Source organism: Sceloporus undulatus, chromosome 1 (genome assembly GCF_019175285.1).
Source record: "Sceloporus undulatus isolate JIND9_A2432 ecotype Alabama chromosome 1, SceUnd_v1.1, whole genome shotgun sequence".
Classification (NCBI taxonomy): domain Eukaryota; kingdom Metazoa; phylum Chordata; class Lepidosauria; order Squamata; family Phrynosomatidae; genus Sceloporus; species Sceloporus undulatus.
Window position 1 is genome coordinate 284170370 of NC_056522.1, and position 21451 is coordinate 284191820.

Consider the following 21451-nt stretch of genomic DNA (forward strand, 5'->3'; position numbering starts at 1 on the left):
ACTTGCTTGTTGGATTGGGCTGCATATCGGGCCCTCTTGGCTGGGGGGGTGATAGGCCTGAGATCTGTCGGAGTCTGAGTCCGACTGTGAACCCCGTCTCTGTGATCCTCTGGACCTGGCGGCTTGGGCTTGGACCTGGGAGTCTAGGGGGCTTTGTATCCAAAGGTCATCTGGGGACGTGGACTCTCGGGGGACCCGTGATAGGCGGAATTAGAGGAGGAGCGGCATGATGGCTCTCCCCGCTGGCCCAGGGAAGGCATGGTCCTGGCTTGTTTGGCCGACTCGCGGCCCGAGTCGCCAGTATGGCGGCCCCCATTTGCCGCAGCATGGCCTAGCGGCCCCACTTCCTGGTCACCCCTACATGGCGGCCCCCATAGAGGGCCGCATGGTCTCTTGACCCCACTTCCGGGTCACCAAGATGGCGGCCGCCATCCCTGTCCGCATGGCCAAGATGGCGGCCCCCATCTCGGTCCACGTGGTCTCCACCCCGATGGCCGACCGCACAACCGCTGACACCCGCCGGGTGCCAGATGTTGGGCCCTCCCATCCCAAACCACCCCTGGTGGGCGAGAGGGACCCAAGGGAACCCCCATTGGGGGGGAAAGGGCCGTTTGTGCCACCTGCGGTCTCGGCCGCTGAGCCTCCGGCTGCGGAGGGGCCCTGGAGGAAAGGGCCCGCCCATCCCAGGAGGGGGGGAAAGAGCGGAGGAACAAAGGGGCCGGAGCCGCGGGGCGCCGCCATCGCTCCCTCTTTGGGGGAGCGCAGAGGTGTCTGTGGTCCCCGGCTCCCTGGGGAGGCCCCAGAGAGCAAAGCTGGGCAAGGGGGGATTGGCTTACCTCCTCCCCTGGCGTCCGTCGCGGTGGCGGTAAGGGCTCTCCAGCCTCCAACCCTGGCCGGGTCGGCTGTGGTGCCCTGGGCCCTGCAGCGGGCTGTGAGGGGTCTCCCTCCGCCCGGTGCGGCCTGGCTCCCACTTCTCTTCCTCCATCCGTGGCAAGAGCCTCTGGGCGCGCTTCCGGCAAAGCCGGGGCTTGCCCGGGCTGAGTGGGAGCCCGCTCGCCCGCTGGCCTGGCCTCTTCCTCGCTGGCCATGGGGGGAAAGAGAAAGGCAGAGCGGAAAGGAGGAAAAGGAGGAAGGAAAAGGATTTTGTTTTTGTTTTTTTAAGGAGAAAAAGGGAGAGAAAGCAGAGGTAAGGTATAAGCCAGGCCAAGTCTGGGGGAGCCAATAAAAGATCTTCGGAGAAGCTGAGATGATGCGTCCTACCAGGAGCTAGGCAGGAAGAAGACTGGGGTCTCTGGGGGTCGCTCTGCCCATGGAGGCAGGGCCGGGCCCCGGGCCTCTGTTTAAATTTTTGTCCTGCCTCCAGGAGCCTTTACAGGCGGAGCTACCCAACATCAGGATGCTCGGCACCCTTCTCTGCTGGGAAAAGAGGATGTTGATTCTCTCCCAGGTACTAAAACTGTCCCAGGAATAAGGCTCATCGGAAATAATGGTACTGTACATTAGAGAAAAATCAGGTGATGTGGAAGATCTATGGAAGGGTCTCTTTTGTGCATAGATCCTCTCTCAGTATAAGTAAGCAAGATGCAGACTTGTGACTCTGACAATGCCAGCTTTCTTTCCCTGCATGTTTTTTAAAACCATCTTGGCCAAGTGAAGAAACCAGTGGGCTTATGAATATTACATCTTTTAGTTGTCCTTATAAAGGTATCACCAATGTGTGCTTTGGGTTTTGGATCCAATTTTGTTGCTATTGTTTTTCAAACAAAGATCAAGGTACAATTCAGTAGTAGGGAAGAGATTGCAGTGGTAGGAGAGAGAAGATAACTTCTAATATATCATTCTCCCGAGGCCCTTTTTACAAAACAATTATGGCAGTATGACACCACTTTCAATGGAATCCTGGTGTTTGTAGTTTGGTGAGTTCTATGGCTTCCTTCCTCAACTGCAAATTCCAGGATTGAATAGGATGGCATGACAGCAGTAAAAAATAGCACTATAACTGTGATGTGAAAGGGCCTGTAGTTTAAATACCCATTTCCTCAAAATCCTCCCCTCTCTATTTAAGTAAGCAAGTCAACCTTGTCTGAAAATTGGCTTTCTTGTCTTTCTATTTATGCACTTAAAATGCTTACTGGGAGTCACCAAAGGCTTTCAGAATCTCTCTGTCCAAGTAGTTGTTTGTGATGATGCTATGTTCTGTTTCTTGCTTTGTTTGTGGAAATCTGGCTTCTGTCTTCTGGTACTCAAGTAAAGAATCAAGCAGTGGAAGGTCTATGAGCTGCAGGAGGCGTGCAATTGTTTGCTCTCTCCAGACTTCATTGATAACTGGGGGGTGGGGGGTGGAGGGGGGGACAAACCAAACAGCAAGATTGTTAGCAGAAGCTATTTAAGGATGAAAAAGTAATTCCAACATTCCAATATTTGTTTTTTAGCCTAAGAGACTTAATGCTTCACTGCAAGAATACTGTACTTAAGGGACCAACTTCCTGTTAATGTATTGTCAACTTCAAGTGTCCTTCATTAGAGTAAAAAGGTGGTGACTAATAGCAATTTATGCAGCAAGCAGCAAGGATTTTAAGATATCCCAAATGCTTTACATTCTTTCCTGTGCAAATTGCAAATGATATTTTCTGGACAGAGAATCCAATCACATAAATCATGCTAATAGGGATGCAAAAAGAAAGAAAGCCTTGTTAAAGGCTTCTGAGCTGGAACAATGACATGCTTAGCTTCAAGTGCCCCTGCGACAGTGAAGGATTCCACAGCTGAAAATGAAGAATTTGTCTGCTGGCTAAATTTTCTAATCAGTTAACATGTTCTACAGTACAGAAAAACAATAATGTTAACACCAGGTTTTGTTTTCACTCAGCAAAAACAAAATAAAACTAAAATGAAAGAGAGGTGGAAGCAACATATAAGAGCCTTCTTGTTTAAAGTAGCTACATTTTGACGTAACTGGAAAAACTAGAACATTTGCAACGCTGGTGGCTATTATGCCACATGTCAAACACAAAGTGGGAGAAAGTGCCATTGTGGTACATGTTCAGCCCTGTACCCCTTCCATTTCTTTGGGATAGTTTTCCCTCCTGTCTAATAAGTGGGGAAAGTAAAGGTGGCAGCTACACATTATTGGAGAAATGCACAGGAGTGGGGAATCTCTGTTTACATTGAGGGTCCCATCTTTGCAAGAGCTGTCTATCAGGAATACATGCCACCAGCGGAAAGGCTTAGAAAAACTACTGTACTTTTTTGGACTATAGTTCCAGGAATCCCCCAGCTAGCCAGCAGTGCTATGGCCAACCTTCTTCAAGCTCTGGTGAAGGCCCAGCATTTACAGTGGGCCCTTCACATTTGCTGGGGTTAGGGGCACAGGATGCCCATGAAAGTGAAAGAAATACAATTTTTTTTCTGAGAGAACACTTCTCTAGGAATCTCTAGTTCCTCAGTCACACCTCTATGGCCAACATCTGGCAAACGTTGACTATAGAATTGCACTGGAGGATCTACAAATGCCTACAGAAGTGTTTTCTGTAGGAATCTCTAGATGCTGCAGTGTGACTTCTGGTAGAGTCGTCTGGAGGACCTAGTGATTCCTAGAGATAACATATTAATCAAATCCATGAATAATCAAAGTCGCAAATGTGGAGGATCAACTGTACTTCCCTTTCTCTCTCCATCCCTTCCTGTATCATACCCTTCCCTTTCTCTGCTTCTCCCATCTCCTCTCCCACCCTTATCAGAGGTCTGAACCAGTCCTTTGCGGTAGGTAGCCCTCCTCGGGCATATACCATCATTGCCTCTTCTTCTCTGTTTTCTGGGACAGTTGTGGCATAGTGAGAGTGGTTGCGGTCCATGCCAGAGGTTGGCAAGCTGGTTTCTCATGAATGAGAGACAACAGACATCTGTTAAAATTGAGCAAACACATTACACAATGTATTTTTGTGTGTGTGCGTACACTATTTTTATAATGGCTACTGTGGCAGGGAGCTTAAATTCGCAAGTTCCTTCTACTTTAAAACCAGGCAGTTATTCCTTTCATCATTTACAAGCAGCTCTGAATTCTTTACATCACTTACCTTGGCGAGACAAATTTGAAGAGGTATTTACTTGAGGGGAACTAACAGGCTTTAAACTCAAGTTTTCCAAAAGATCCTCCAAGCTCTTTGCTTTCACAGGTGTTGTACTAAGTAGTGTTGTTTTCTCCTGTCTGAAGCAAGAAGAGCAAATGATCCAATACATGTAGTTTTGCCAAAAAGATTCTGATTGCAACAGTTGGGTCAAGTCTCATTTTATAAAATTTTGAACAAAATACTACTCCACTTAAATGGCAAAATTAAACACTAGTTGAAGTTTCCTTACTCCATAAGTAATGGAAAGCAGAAAAGTATGTTCACATAATGCAGAAAGCGTTGACATTTTTTGCTACCTTTTGGTTGGCCAGCATGGTTTGAATGTTGAACTAAGACTCTGAAGACCAAGTTTTGATTGCCTGCTCAGCCATGAAACCTACTGGATGACCTTGGACAAAGCCCATGCTCTGAGCCTCAGGGGAAGGCAAAAGCAAACTTCCTCTGAACATAGCTTGCCACGAAAACCCTGTGATAGGGTGACGGGTCACCTTAGGAGTCATTATTAAGTCAGAAATAACTTGAAGGCACACAATAACACCAAAGTAACAAATGGCATGGATTTTGGAACATTTCTTATTGTCCAAATGGCTACCTATTCCCTCTAATGCAGATTAGTTACCTAAATTATCAGAAACAAATTTCTCTGATGAATAACAAAATATGTGCTTCCCATCCCCTTTAGTTTTACACACACTGTCAGAACAGGGATATTGAAGAACAGCTTCAAATGGTAAAAAATGGGGGGCAATGTCTTAAAATGCTCCCTACACCCGATAAGAATGCACTTCCATTTGAATTCCATTTTTTAAAAAAGGCTTCTGCTTAGCCCTAAACAATCTTGGGCAGTAGGGACATGACATAATTGCTTCATTCCATGGAGAATGGGAGCCGTTTTATGAAACAAATATTTTAAAAATTCAGGGGTGGGGGTATGATTAGGCATACTGAAGAGGGTGCCCCCCCCCCCGTAAACCCTGGCAATTGCCCACCCTTGTCTAAAAGCACATTTACTGTCCCTGAAATACATAACCAGATACCATACCCCCCTCAGAAATGTAGTATTGTTAAATCTGTGTACTGTAGTCTCTACCTATTCAAACTCAGCTTTAAAGAAACTGGAACACACTAGGTTCAAATTCACACATACAATTATTCTCTAAGCACTTGGACTAGAGGAAAATCACAACACCACAAGTAGAAACGCTCCAGCAGCAATTCTAATGAGAAAGTACATGACCTTCCAAAAAGAAATATTCTGCTGGTGCCGCCAGTTGCTGTGTCCGGGAACCGTAGCGGTCAAACCACATGGTTCCCGGATGCAACAAAAAGAAGCCGCAAAAAGCAGCTTCTTTTTGCACCCCGGAAGTGGTGTCGCAAATGGCCAATGGCGCGCTCGCAACATCACTTATAATAATAATAACAACTTTATTACGGCCATTTGGCCAGCACAGCAACATCACTTCTGTTGCGGGACGTGCGGACGTTATATGTCCGCGACATCAAGATGGCGGTGCCTGTGTAGAATGGGCGCCACCATTTTGTACATCACCAGGACATACTAGGGTTAGGGGCGTGCGTAAAGCACGCCTTTTCTTAACCCTAGTATGTCCTGGAGACATACTTTACGCCCGTGCACAACGGGCCATTGTTAACTTCCCTTGAGTCAACATCAACTCATGGTGACCCTGTGGATAAGAAATCTTCAATACCTCCTATCCTCCACTGCTCTGTTCAGGTCCTGAGATTCAGACCTGTGATCTCCCTGATTGAGTCAGCTATATATATGGCATAGGGTCTTCCTCTCTTTATACTGCCTTCTATCTTTCTGAGCTTTGTTGTCTTTCCTAATGAATCATGCCTTCTCATGATGTGACCAAAGTACAATAGCCTCAGTTTCGTCATCTTGGCTTCTAGGGAGAGTTGATCTGTTCTAGGACCCACTTGTTCATCTTTTTGGCCATCCACGGTATCCTTAACACTCTTCACCAGAACCACAGCTCAAATGAGTTGATTTTCATTCTATCCGCTTTCTCCACTGTTCAACTCTCACATCCATGCTATACATGGTGATGGGGAATACAATGGATTAGAAGAGTCTGCTTACAAAAAGAAATAGGTTCCTACAGCTTATTTATATTTCACTCAGCTATAAAGATGTCCAGCACTCCCTCACCCAGAAATGCCTTCACTTCTGGAACAACTCACAAGATTTCTCAGAGATAAATCCCAATTTCTATGGTTACACTAAGCACACTTCAGTCAGCTTTGCTGCACTTTCCTATCCAGTATGTTATTTCTGTTGGTTAACCCTAAGTAGTTTTAAGTTCACAGAGAAAATGGGATTTTATCCTATAGAAAGTAACATACATAAAAACACTAAACACACAATTCTTCTAAATGAACCATGTAAGTTTATGGAGAAGCAAGTCCCACTAAGATTGTTTTGAGTGGTGGACAAGAACTCTGGGAGACCAGGTTTCAAATTCCTGCTTAGCCATGGAAACCCACTGGTGACCCTGGGCAACTCACACTTGCCAGCACAGGAGGAAGGGAATGGCAAACCTCCTCTGAATAAATCTTGTAAGGAAAACCTATGGATGTTGTTGTTGTGTGTGCTTTCAAATCTCCAACTTATGGCGATCCTAGGGCGAAGCTATCTCAGGGGTTACTGGGGCTGAGAGTGTGTGATTTGCCCAAGGTCACCCAGTGGATATCCATGGCCAAGTGGGGAACAGAAGTCTGATCTCTACAATCATAGTCCAGCAGACAAACCACTATACCACGCTAGCTCTAAGATTAGGGTCACCACAGGTTAAAGGTGATTTGAAGGCACATAACAACTACAACAGAAATCTCACTAAATTCACTGTGGCTTATTCCCAAGGTAAGTGGGCATAAGATTGCAGCCTGAAATTGCATATCCTACCAGCATTTAACAAAAAGACACAACAGAATGAGATTCAGCTTATTCACAGTGAGCCAAATGAGTTTACTTTTGACAACTGAGAAGACACTAAAATAAAATCTTAGAGGAAAGAACCGTCTCAGTCATAGGTCTTATGCCACACACAACAGATCACACCATTATGTTCTTTCGTTGTGTACAGCCTGGTTTTATACTCAAAAGACATTAACAAAAACAGACTGTTGACTTCACCCATATAAAACACATTGAACGAACCACTTGCTCTTTAACTTTAATTATTCTATGTAACTGAGGCGGGTTACAGACTGCCGAAATGTGATGGTCTCCCGCCGCCGCTGCTTGCAGCGTCCGGGAGCCACAGCGGCCAAACTGTGCGGGTCCCGGATGCTCCAAGGAAGGAGCGTGGAAATTGCGCTCCTTCCTGGGCCCTGGAAAAGACGTCGTGAGGTGCTAGTTGCGCACTCATGGTGTCACTTCCAGGGCGCGACGTACGGACGCACAGCATCCGCTACGTCAATATGGCAGCGGCCGTGTGGAAAGGCCGCCGCCATTTGTTACGGACTCTGTCCGTAATATGAGTAGGGGCGTCTGGAAGAGACGCCCCTTTTTCAAACTGGGACGTCCTGAGGACGTCCAAAATGGCGGTTTGTAATGCGCCTGAGTCTTGACTGCAGACACTTTTCACATTAACTAGTTTAATACAAACAACACCCTACCTGAAAGTGTAATTGCAACCAACACAATGGCAATTAGTTACACTAAGTGCTACTAAAATCCAAGTATGATTATAAACTCTCTTGTGTTGGGACTTCTACACAACAGCTATTTGCAACCTAGATATTAAAAAATATACATAATATAATCGCTAATCTTCCTATTTATAATTGTCCTATATAAGAATTTCATGACTAGAATCAAAGTTGTCCAATATTACATTTAATGAAAAGTTATATTCAGTAACATTAACACAAGCACAACAAAACAGAAGGCAGAATATTTAGATCTAAAGCAGAATCATTTAGATTCTGAGAGCCCATAGATTTTCTTGGGTGCAGCTCTCATGACCCTTCCACACTAGCTCTGATGGCTAGGGCTGATGGGAGATAGGGTCCAACACCATTTGGAGAGCCACAGATGCCCACCCCTTCCACCTACTTTATTCTCTATATCTTTAGGTTTTTGAAGATTGCTACAATGCTGCACCCATTCATTCTTTCCACTTAGACATATCCATTCTCAGTGACATTAGTGTCTATATTCCTAAAGAACAGGAGTGAGAATAGTTCAGTCTTTCTCTTTCATTATAATGAAACTCTGAACAGAGCCAATGATGAGGAATTTTGAACAGCATCAGAATTACCACAGTTTCTACAAAACATAGGAATGTACCCTATACTGAAATCAACAATAAAAATATAACTTGACTGGATGATTCCATTAGGTAACTTGATGAATCAGTTGTCTAGTGACTACAGAGAATTAATAGTTATTAGTAAAAGTACTTGGCTTTGAAGAGGCTGGAACAGTACTTTTGAACTGGTACACTAAAATGCTGAAGCAGTTACACAGCTATCAGAGTTGGATGCATATGTCCACAATGCATGAATAAAGCCACTGAGAACTCTAGACCATGGTCTATCCCTACTGTTGCCTCTGGGATAGGTATGCCATATTCATGAGTGAGGGCTTACCTCACCGAGGGGGAAGATGTATAACACACTACCCAGAACCAACCTTGGTAGTATGTTATATACATTATACATCCATGTTATCTTCCATAACCCACATATTGGTCATGAAGTCCCTGCTTAGTGATTAAAAGTGGTACTGCACAGGCTTCAAGTCAAGATTCATACAAACAAACTAATATGTTATAAGAGCCAACATGATTGAGCCAGAACTGTGGGACGGCAGAGTTTGAATCCCCACTCAGCCCTTGAAGCCCACTGGAGTGAACTTGGGCAAGTCATACTCTCTCTTACCTTAGAGAAAGGTAATGGCAAGCCTCTTCTAATTAAATCTTGCCAGGAAAACCTATGATAGGATGGCCATAAGTCAGAGTCTATCTGAAGGCATGGAACACAACATACATTTTAAAACCAGATAACCGCAAGTGTTCACCCCTAATGTCCCCTTAAAATGTGCATCATGTTTTACTGTCTAGGGCCGGTTACAAACCGGCCGTCCTCCGGACGTCCCATTTTAAAAAAGGGGCGTCTCTTCTAGACGCCCCTGGGCCTAATACGGACTCTGTCTGTACAAGATGGCGCCGGCCCTCCTACATGGCCGGCGCCATCTTTGCGTATCGGACGCTGAGCGTCCGTACGCGTTGCGTCCTTTGTGATGTAGCGAGTGCGCCCCTGGCGCCTCGCTACGTCGCAAACACGACTCTAAAAGAAGCTCCATTTTGGAGCTTCTTTTTCGGTCTGCATGGGAGCCACGCCGTGTGGAGGCTCCGGCTCCCCCGCGGACTAACCAGTGGCGGCGGCAGACCACCGCAAAGCGGCGGTTTGTATCCCGCCCAAGTTTCACAATCTTAGTGCGATGGCTCTGAAATAGCTCCTAGAGGCAAGTGGGGTCTTCAGGAAGATGCTGCAAATGTAGAAAGTTCTTGTTCAGGGATCCAGCTAGCCATGCCCTTTTCTCAAGATACTTCTTCCCACTCCTACTCTCACCCGTTTTCTGTTTTCCTCTTCTCAGCAGTCAGCATCCCCACACCACTCCGCATCTTCACATTCTACCCCAAAGGACTATCAGTGTGTGAAGGGGGCCTTCCTCCCTTTCCCTAAACTTTGTAATACTTCTGCAAATCTTGACGTCTCCCTGAGCCTGCAGATATCTTCCTGTTGTGTGGAGAGTGATGCCATTTTGGCTATATAAGGAGAACAAGCTTGCTGTTTGTTAGCATGCAGAATAATTTCCATTTCATTTGTAACATGCAGAGTAATTTACAGCTTTGCCACATTCATTCTTCCTCCCTATTTCCAATTTACAGTTAGGGAACATAGACTGCAAACCTCTGGAAAACAAAGTAGTTTTGACTAGAACTACTGAGTAGCTGAGGTGGAGTTCATTCCCAAGAGTACCAGGGCCAAGTACTTAATTGCCTGTAGAAGTCCGCCATCTTGCTTCAATTCTGAGTATTCAGATCAAGCTTCCAAGTGAAGTAATTTTACCTGCCTGAAATTTTATGACCATTTAATATCCTATGAATCTTTCATGCCTTGAGATCTTGAAGGGTCTTTTTTTAGTGCCCCTGCATTCCAAAGTACAGTAAGGCAACCTCTGACAAGATATTCAGCCTTTTTGGTGGTATCTCCCCATTTTGAAACACTCTTCCGAGAAACATGAGTATGGGACACCTAGTTTGCAAGCTTTTAGGCAACTGGTAAAAGGTATTTCATTCTCACAAGCTTTTAAGTTAGAAAATACATTTCATTACCTTAGCTATTTGTTATTGTGAATATTTTTGCTTTTATAGATGTCTGTTTTAATTCTTGCTTCTGCTTTTTTTACTTCTGCTTTGGAAAATTACCTTTTTTTGGTACTAGCATCCAATGTTAGCCATGATTCTACTGAGGTTTTTTCCTCCCCCCACCCAGTACTTTTGGTAGAGCTCCAAGCCACTTGAAAGTTTGAATGTTGAAAGGCAGAATATAAATGCTTAAAAATAAAATAAATAAGATAAATTCTATTTGATGTGGGAAAGGCAATACAAGTTGGGATGCCAGCTTCAGATCACATGTTCCTTTTGCTGGGGGAAAACTCATTGTGAAAACTGGTGATACACATGTTTCCGAGGGCAAAAAAAGTCAACCCAGGACACAGAGCTGTATTTCCATTGCCTCTTTAGATGGGAAATGAGAACATCAAACACTTTATTGCAAAGAGTGGGAATCTTGTCCTTCTGCACCCCGTGAACTGGCACACAGTCAAACAGTAATGGCCATGAATATTAGCTAATGGGGTAGAAGCCTCACTCTGCTGTGCTGGTTAGTTATGTTGGGTCCACTGAGCAAAGTCCATAGTGGCTTGTGCAAGAACATGCAGATCTTCCTCAATTGTTGACTCTTGAACAGCTTATGTTCATGGTTTTGCCTTTTCCCCACCCCCATCTCCCTTTTAAGCTGCATACACAGTCCTAGGGATGGCAGCCAACTCACAGAACTACATCCATTGGCTTTAGGATCTCTCCAGAATACCTCAGAAACAAAAAAGCTATATGTATCAAAACACCCACAACAACAAACAATGCTTACATCTGAGTAAACTTCTATCTCATCTAGCTACAAAACACTAATCCTAAGCAAACCCAGTGGAATATCCCAATGAACTGTACTGTACAGGAATAAGGACTGTCAGCTCCTGGGGGCAAGGCTGCATCTACCCTGAAGAAATAATCCAGTTTGACACCACTTTAACTGCCATGGCTTTGTGCTATGGAATTCGGGGATTTGTAGTTTGTTCTAGCACCAGAACTCTGAGATGGTTAAATGTCTCAGAAAACTTCAGTTCCCAGAATTCCATAGCACTGAACCATAGGAGTCAAAGCAGTGTCAAATTGCATTACAGTATTTCTACCATGTATATGCAGTCCAAACCTTACCCTCCTGCGGTTTCATTTGGAGCCATGGCCCTTCCCATAACACCTCTGTCTGGTGATTTCCCAGATTATTTCCATTCTTATAGGGTGTAATGTCTTTAAAGCTCACCTACTAACAATTATTATTATTATAATATCTATTTATATCCTGCCCTTTCCACAAAACTGGGACTCAAGTGGCATACAGTATCAAAAGACAGTACAATTAAAAATATACAAAATAAATACATTAAAATAGAATCAAATTATTAAAATAGATAAATTATTATAACACTTTTAAGGTAAAATATGCTGTTACTCTGGTCCCACCTATATGTCCTTGGCCTTCCATGGTGAGGTAGCCTCTAAGAATGTCTCTGAAATGTAACTCAACCTTTAGACTGAATGAGATTCCCCACCCTTGATACATAGCTTAAATCCAAGGAAGTAAGTTTAGGATTAGCTTGGGGGCAGCTGGTACCCACTTGAACTGATAGGGCAGAGTGGCTAATGGAAGGTGAAGCCAAAGTCAATAGCATGCAGAGCCAGTTAATTTTGTTTTTATCCCCCCACCTTCCTCCTCCTATCCAACAACAGTGCACTACAAGTCCTTCGTATTTTACACAGGCATGAAGAGCTGTTGCTCCCCAGATGTTTCAGACAACAACACCCCAAATCCCTTACCGGTGGTCATTCTGGATTGGGCTTCTGTGAAGCCCCCATTACAAGGTGAAAAAAAAGATGTGGGGATTGTATGTTGCCAGGAAAATGAGAAGTGACAAATGAGAGGTGATGTGATAGCCATCTTTTATTATCTGAAGGGTTTCTATGTGGCAGATAGTCAGCATGTTTTTGCTGCCCAGAAGACAGGACACAAACCTATGGTTTCAAACTACCAAAGAGAGAGAGAGAGAGAGAGAGAGAGAGAGAGAGAGAGAGAGAGAGAGAGATTCCATCTACACATTAGGAAGAACTTTTGACAGACTACCTCAGAAAGTGGTAGAGTTGGCGTCACTGGCTGTTTTTAAGCACAGGTTAGATGGCCACCTCTTGGGTTGTGGGTTCTTGCACTAGCAGGGGATTAGACTACATGGCTTTTGGCATCCCTTCCAACTCTATGATTATGTTTTCTGACTACCTAGCTGCAAGCCCCATCCCGGAGAGAGAGAATTCTACAGTCATCTTCTATAACTGGGCATGTTGGTTGCCTGCTGTCTTCTCATTCTTCTGGGGCGAAGGCTGATCACAGTATTGAACTCTAAAGTAGAAATAGAAAGGTTGGCTGGCACCAACAGTTGGCTCTTCTGACATTCCTCTCACCATTACTTTGGAAAGAGCATCTAAACCCAAGCCTGACAAGGTGGTCCTTTGCTTGGGTCCAGGTTAGAGAACCGGTGAGCACCCCCATCTGTTGAGATTTCCTGAGTCAACCAAGAAACATTATTAGCACATTTTGATCAATAAGTGCTCTGAAAAGAGCTGATGCTGGCAATAAGAGCCAGGCCAAAAAGCTGGATTTTGGTTTGGAAGCCCGCTACAGGTATACAATACTTCTGCTTACAAAGCCTCTGACAATTACAGTCCTTTTTATAACGTATTTTCAATCCTGTCCAGCCTCTCCCTTTTTCTTCTTTGTCTAGTTGTTTAGCAGCATTGGCATTGGGAAGCTGGGGAAGAAAGACTGGAGAAATACAGACTTTAAGTGTCAGGTTGCAGCATCTTGTCTGCACTAAAGAACAAGTGAAGCTTAAGCTAGAAAGGGGGATTTTAATCTAATCAATCCTGTGCTAGTTGTGTGTGCTTGCTTACAAACAAACATGCTAAACTACAGCTGTCTCCAGAATCCCTTACTGAGTTTGTGGGAACAGCAAAACAGAGAAAATGGGAGAGCAGATAAGTCCACCTTACCACCATGTCAAAACACAACAAAAACATAGATCTATCTTTAAGTTTGGCCACCAAAATTGAAATCATAGGAAAAGTGGAGGCTGGTGAAAGAAAAGTTGATCGCAAGATGCATTTTGGAAGAAACGCTCAGTTCGTCTTTAAAAGGTTGAAAATGTTGTTTCATTTCACATATGCATATTATTACACTCTTGAATAAAAAGTTATCTGGAACATACAGTATTGAACTGTTCTTTTTTGTGATGTAGTGACCTATCCCTGTTGTTTCCATGCTATTTCTGCTTCTAGTACCAAGGAGAAGTAATGTTAGAGAAGTAATGTTCAACACATTGGTTTTGTTAACTGAGGTATACTTGTATTATTCTTTTGCTAGAGGTGCTTCCAGAGACCTTTCAAGGTGCCTTGCTGACTATATACATTTAGCAAGAGCAACCTTACCTCTAATTTATTCTCTCACTCTCATTCTCAATCAGAAAAACCAACCATAAAGCATTAAAGGGCTTGTAGAACAGGTGGCAAGGGCTTTCTTAGACCACACTTCATGGTCTTCTCTTTTTAGACTGACCTTTGGAGATTAACTGGGGAAAACCCCCACTTCCTACCTATTAAGAGCCCTGCCCACCTAAATACCCTAAAGGCACCAGATCTTATCTGACCTTGGAAGGGTCAGCCCTAGTTTGTGCTCAGATGGGAGATTGCCAGTAAGGTGCTGTAGGCTATATTTCAGAAAAAGGAACTGGTAAAACCACATCCAAGTTTTCCTTGCTTAAGAAAAACCTAGGAAATCCATGGGATCACCACAAGTTGACAGCCGACGTGAAGACACAGGCAAATATTAAGAGAGGTCGCTTTTCTCTCACACACAGTTATTCCTCAAGACAGTTTTCCTTCTGGCTGCACCCCTTAGTTCCACAGCAAAAATAAGACAAAGCAGATGTTTCTTCTCTCTATCTTGGAGTGGAGCTGGAACAACAGAACTTTTTCCAGTAATTTTTAAATTATCAATTTTGAACAATGAATTTAAATGTAGATTGTTTTTAATATGGGTACATCTTGTTTGTTCTTTTAAAATGTGTGTTTGAAGTGATGCCTTTTTAACTGATGTTGTTTGTCTGTTAATTTTTGCTATTCCTCACCTTGATCTATGGGGAGAGGCAGGTAATCAACATTATTGTTGTTGTTATATCAGTAAAAACAACTATGACAGCATCAATAACCTAACAAGATATCTAACCTAGCCACCAGCAATGAATTCATTGACCAGAGGCAGATGCTCCTGCTGCCCTACTGAGTCTCTGATGGATCAAGCTGCTTCCATAAGAATTCACTAACCACCAGGGACGTAGCCCAGGATTTTAGGAAGGGGGGGGGGTCCAGACTAAGTGCTACCATTATAATGGGGCTTGGGCGCGGTGGTGCAGCAGCACGCACCATTCATTTTTCTAATGGAAGGGGAGGGTCCGGACCCCAAGAACCCCCCCCCGGCTATGTCCCTGTAACCACACTTGTCAATCTTTCCTTCCAGCTCCCTGTTTCTGCTCTTCCTCTGTTGCTTCTGTACGAACAGAGAGAGCTCTGCCCATGAAGACTCACCTGGCTGCAGTGGCAAGTTTGCCAGATCCAGGGGCCCATTTCTTGCCTCCACAACACCCATCACAAGCTGCGCAACCCCACCATTGAAATTCAGCAGCAGCTCACACAAAAAACTCTGAAAACATCTTTAAAATAAGAATTTTCTGTTTGTTTTAAGGGTTTTTAGTGACCCACTGCTCAAATCTGGTGGCATGTTTAGGAGGGGCACAAAAACAGACTTAAGGCCCTGGGTGCCCCACTGGTCACATAATATCCACTTTTGCATTACCCACTATGAGTCTTTCCAAGAGGGACATGCATGCTGAATTCAGCAAGGCATGTAGAAAAGACTACCTTAAGGAAAATGGCTGTGTCACCCTGTGGGCAAGTTCAGAGGCAAACATAAGTGGGGTTGCAAGGGGTTTCCTAACTTCAGTTGGCAGCACCCTAGGCATCCTGAGGGGCCAGCCTCTATTGTTTCTGGTATGGATATGCTGAGAGCCATCATGTGGTAGTAGTTTGAGTTTTAAACTACAACTGTGGAGATCAGGATTCAAATCCTTGCTCAGCCAGAGAAACCCAATGGTAACCTTGGGTGAGTCAGCTTCAGCAGAGGGCAAAGGCAAACCCCCTCTGAAAAAAATCTTGCCAAGAAAATCTTGTAATAGTTATGGTTGCCATAAATCAGAAGTGACTTGCAGGAAGATAACAACAGCAACAATGGATAAGCTAAAATAAGAAGAAAAATGCAACAACCCAGTCTTATACACTTCATTTAGAACTAACCTTTGATGTATAAAGTGGCCAGATTCTTTCCCAAAGGAGCTGTCCACTTGGTTAGCAGCACCGGGAAACCTGTACAGGCTGCTGCTGCTATCCTCAAACACAGATCGTTTATCTTTTCCAAAGACTCGGGTGGAAACTGCTTCAAACACTTTGTGGTCCATCAGTACCTGACACACTCTTACAACTTTAGTCCGGGAAATATCCACATCACCAAAGTATTTGTTCTGGAGAAGGTGGGCATAGACAACATCCACTGCATCGGAACCGATGAAGCAGTGATTATAGCACTTCAGGTTTTGACGCCGCTTTTTCACTTCGACTTGTGCCTGAAGTGTGTTGATAATGCTGCTCCAGACATACGTGGCTCCAAATGGTCTCTGCGCCAAGCTGTAACCTAGACAAGCAATGCAGATGAATTATCGCAAAATATATGTTGGGTTTTGCAATCATGAAGGTCTCAGACTCTTTTATTGGCGGCATGTTCTAATGTTATGTCTCTGATGTTGCTAATAAAAACAAAAGCTAAGCCCCCCATTCTCACAGCATGAAATTTGATTTTAGCCAGATTATTGGCAGTTGTTGTGGTGCTGAGTGCTTCCTCACTATTTCTGAGGACTTCCTCAGCTACAACAGAGCTGAGGAACCAGATGTTGCTGCACTCAGATTCCCTTCAATCCTAGCTAGCCTGATCAATGGTCAGACATCTAGCCTACAGCTTGGTGCTGTAGGCTAAATTTCAGAGGAAAAAACTGGCAAAAGCACCTCTGAGAAGATTCCTTGCCTGAGAAAACCCTATGAAATTCATGGGGTCACCATAAGTCAACAGCAGACTTGAAGGTACACACACACACGATAAAAAGACACGTAAAAAGTGAAAGATACCCCAGCCTGGGCTGAAGTATTGTTGTGAAAAGAGTTCTTGGACTTACAGTGAACCTACCACAGAGTTTTCCTGCCAATATTTCTTCAGAGGAGCTTTGCTTCTCCTTTCCTCTTAGACTGAAAGTGTGATTTCCCAGGGTCACCCAATAGCTATCCATGGTTATTCAGGGATTTGAACCTGTTCTCCTGGCATCTTACTCCAACTGCTACATCACAGTGGTATACGGCTAGCTATTTTCTTTATGTAAGTCAATGTTATCTTGGAACCAGACTAGATAACTGGAAAAAGACACAAACTTTGGCGTCTACCTAGACCTGTATGTTTTAGCTATTGAAAAACATTACACTTCACTGCAGAACTTAGAAAAGTTGTTGTTGGAATACAGCTTCCAGAATCCTCCAGTCAGCACAAGCAGACTGGGGGATTCTGGAAGCTGATATCAAAAGAGTAACTTTGCCAAGTTCTACTTCATCAGGCTGTTCTTACATTCATGTTTTACATGCACATCTAAAAATGTACTGTTAGGAGGAACAACTGCAGTGTTCAGTAATTAAATGAAGAAAGTTCAAAGTTTAGAAGTTTATGTTAGAAAATAGTATTAAACAGCAGGGGAAATTCTGTCTACAAAGCTTTAGACAGGAATTGCCAGTCAGAGGGCAGCAACCCTGGTGCCCTCCAGATATTCTGGACTCTACCTCCCAGAAGCCTTAGCTAACACACCCAATGGCAAGGGATTGTGGAAGTTGTTGTATCCCCTACCTTCAGGAAGAGAGAACTGGAATGGGTTATGACTCAATATAAGCAGACCTCATACAATCATTAATGATACTTTTAAAATGGCAAACACTGCAGGAGAATAGAATGAAGACAAAACAGTTCAGTGTAAACACAACTGAGACAACAGCCTATCATTAAGTGCTGGGATACAATTTCAAATTGTGCAGTGCAGGAAAGAAATTAAAAGAGCTGCTGGTTATATTTGAGTTTAAACTGGCAAAAAGCAGTGTGTTCTAAAAGCTTCTGTTGAGGTTGCTAATTATATCTTTTAGGTATATCAAAATCATATATAGCAAGATGACCTTTTTATTATTAAAACAAATGCCTTTGACATACATCCCAGGGCACTCTCCCATTTCATTCTTTATGACAGCAGGTTATAGTGTGTAAAAAAAAAAAATCCCCAAGTGAGCTGCAAATATAAATGCTTCTGAGGAACAGCCAGGTTGGGCTAGACCCTGGGATGGAACATATAAAGGCTATGCTTGAAATACTTAAATGGCACCTCTCTGTACTGAGAAGATCAGGTTAGTAAAATTAATATACCACAATTAATTCTGCTTAAATGAAAGATAGTTCCGTTTCCTGTTGTTATATCAGCTCCCTACTTTTATATCCACTCTGCCATGAACTAAGTAGCACAGCTCTCCCTACTATTTGTAACCAACATTTTAAACAATTTCCCAGTGGGTTCCCAAATTGAGAGAAAACTATAGCATCACCAGGAAAAAGGTTCCCAAGAGATGGAGTCCTGCACATTCCCAGCATCTGAATTTCCCAAAACAAAGATGCAGCTTTTTTGGACTCTGTAAACATCAATTTATTAATGGTTTGTTTTTGCTTTACAGGTGTCAGCAAATACCACATAAAGCAGACAGGCAACCTGCAGATTAACTTCTGGGTGCCTCCGGCCATTAGAAACTGTGGTTGAGCAGTTCAAGTATGGGGAAGAAGGAACCAATAAATCACCTGCTGCTGTTTAAAAAGATGATTTTTTTTAAAGGAACTAATACAGAAAAAGTTATAGAATGCCTTCTTTGGCAGAAGGACTTCTCTCCTTGAATTAACACGGCTGGCAGAAAAACGCCAGCCAACCTTTGAAATAAAGTCAATAAGAGAAGCAGCCAACTGGCTCTCTGCACGAGAGACCAGTCTACCCAGTGGCAGCTCAGGAAACATCAAACATGCCAAGACTGGGAGGAGGGAAGCCCATGCCAAGAGAGCAGTCATGTGCCACTGCCAGGCTTGCCCCAGAGGCAATAACTGCATGAGCACACAAGGCCCCAACATACATTTAATCGCCACAGCCATTGGGCTGACCGAGGCAAGAAGTCCCTTCTGAGCCAGGAGCATACAATAAGACACAGAGGGCCACTCAGACCTTCCGACTGATTGCTGTTGTTTGTTGCTGTGTGCAACAAATAAGTAGTTTCCAATTATCATGATCATCATCATCATAGTGCCACTGATGTACATGGATCCTTATTTATGGCAATGCTAAAGTGAAGCTATCACAGGGTTTTCCTAGCAAGTTTCTTTAGAGGGGTTTTGTCACTGCCATCCTCTGAGGCTGAAAGAGTGTGACTTGCCCAAGGGTCACCCAGTCAATTTCTATGGCCAATTCCCAGAAGGTAAGAAAAATCAGAAAAGCCAGCATGGTGCAAAGTGGTTTGAGCACAGGATTATGACCCTGGAGACCAGGGTTCAAATCCCTGCTTGGCCATGGAAACCCACTGGGGAACCTTGGGCAAGTCACACTCTCTCAGCCTCAGAGGGGGGCAAAGCCAAACCTCCTCTGCAGAAATCTTGCCAAGAAAACCAAGTGGGTTGCATAAGTTGGAAATGACTTGCAAGCAAACATCAACAACAACAACAACAGTGTTGCTGGGGCAAGCCAGCAGTCTGTTTCCAAAGAGGAAGAGGCAGATTCTTTTGTTGTGGTTGTGTGCTTTCAAGTTGTTATGGACACATGACAAACCTATCATTGGGTTTTATTGGTAAGGTTTGTTGGGAGGTTTGCCCTTGCCTTCCCCTGAGGCTGAGAGAGTGTGACTTACCCAATGAGTTTCATGACAGAGCTGGGATTCGAACACTGGTCGCCAGAGTCATCATAGCCCCACACTCAAACCATTCACCATATTCGATATCTCTAGAAAGAGGTAACCCCACCCCATTGCAAGCCACCAATTCAAGGGAAGGCATTTTCTGCCTCTGCCTTTCACCTGGGCTGAGCAGAGGCAGGTGAGCCGAAGGGGCAGCTTTCTCCCTTGTTGTTGTTGGGTGCCTTCAAGTCATTTCCAACTTATGGCACCCCTAAGGCCATGAACCAATTGCAGGAAATGGATATTTGGATTCAAAACAGAGATAAATACCTATACATATATGATTGTATACGGTTAATTTGATTTGGTACTTAGAAAACTATACCTCACACCTATCATGCAGGGTGACCATACATCCTCCTGTCCTCTGTTTAAACTTTCTTTCCAAGAGGAATTCCAAAATGTTCTCCATTTTGAGCGTAACTAAAAAGCATGAGTTTAATATTTACATGGGTGTTTTGAGCTTTTATTTGGGTCATGTATGCCATTTTTCCCCTTGGATGTCCTGCATTTTGAGGTGCCTCTTACTCCTTGAAGGTTAAAACACATTGGTTTTCTTGGCAAGGTTTGTTCAGAGAGGATTTTGCCTTTGTTCTTCCCCCTGAGGCTGAGAGAGTGTGACTCACCCAAGGTGGATTTCCGTGGCTGGGTGGGGATTTGAACCCAGGACTCCAGAGTCGTAGTCCAGCCCTCAAACCACTATTTATTTCTGGGATTTTTATCCCATTTCTCTCTCACAGTGGTATATTAAAAAGAAAAGAAAAGACAGAGCCAAAACATTTATTACATAAGTTAAAAATGATTAATTAAAAATAATTAAACAACACCAAGAGCTGCCCCAATTTCACCTGCCTTTTTCTCCCTTTCCAAAGTGGTCCAAAACACACTGCAAAGACAACCCAGTTTGAGACCGCTTTAACTGCCCTGGCTCAGTGCTAGCGAATTCTGGGAACTGTAGTTTTGTGAGACATTTAGCCTTCTCTGTCAGAAAGAGCTCTGGTGCCACAACAAACTACAACTCCCAGGATTCCCTAGCACTGAGCCAGGACAGTTAAAGCGGTCTCAAGCTGGGTTGTTTCTGCAGTGTGTTTTGGACCTCTGTGTTTAACTAGGTGATTTTAATTGTTTTCAAATTCTAATAATAATAATAATAATAATAATAATTTATTACTATTATATAATAATTGTTTAATAGTTATTACAATATAAGTTGTTATTATTATTATTATTATTATTATTATTTCTTACCTGCGCTCCCATGGATCAAGGTGGGGAAAGGCAAGAATCCAACAAAGATGTGTCAGTAAAAACACAACCTCAATTAAAACAGGCATCCATTTAAAAAGAACAAACAAGAGACATGGACATTAAAACAATCATCTGCGTTCAAAATTCATCCTTTAAAATTTACAGTTTCAAAATGTCCATATATATATGTTGTAAGCCGCCTTGAGTCCCAATTTGGGAGAAAGGCGGGATAAAAATGAAGTAAGTAAAATAAATAACAACAACAGCAAAAATTAGAACAATGTTTTCGTTTTGTGAGCCGCCTTGGGTCCCTTTTGGGAGAAAGGCGACATAGAAATGAAGAGCAAACAACTGAGTGGAAGGAGCCCCCCGCGCTGCTCTTGCTGCTGCCCTGCAGCCCAGAGCCCCCAGGGCCTTCTCTCTCACCGGGAGGCTTGTTGGCGGGGCTGTAGAGGGCGCAGAGATTCAAAGCTGCCGCCTTCTCCCTCACTGAAGCCATCGCTGCTCCGAGAGACACAGCACCGACCGCCTCCTCCTCCC

General features: G+C 43.7%; 1 protein-coding gene across 2 annotated transcripts in view; it reads right to left on the reverse strand.

The window, feature by feature from the left end:
• DEPDC7 (DEP domain containing 7) overlaps positions 1-21451 on the reverse strand; it is a 33218-nt gene extending 11767 nt beyond the window's left edge. The window contains exons 1-4 of one of the 2 annotated variants that reach the window (XM_042446543.1): positions 21338-21451; positions 15902-16295; positions 4077-4207; positions 2133-2325 (exon numbers count right to left, since the gene is read on the reverse strand). In XM_042446543.1, the coding sequence (XP_042302477.1) occupies positions 2133-2325; positions 4077-4207; positions 15902-16295; positions 21338-21410 (791 nt within the window). In that variant the 5' untranslated portion in view covers positions 21411-21451. Of the gene's footprint in view, positions 1-2132; positions 2326-4076; positions 4208-15901; positions 16296-20911; positions 21315-21337 lie in introns of those variants that run through there. The other variant, XM_042446544.1, reaches the window with a different exon arrangement.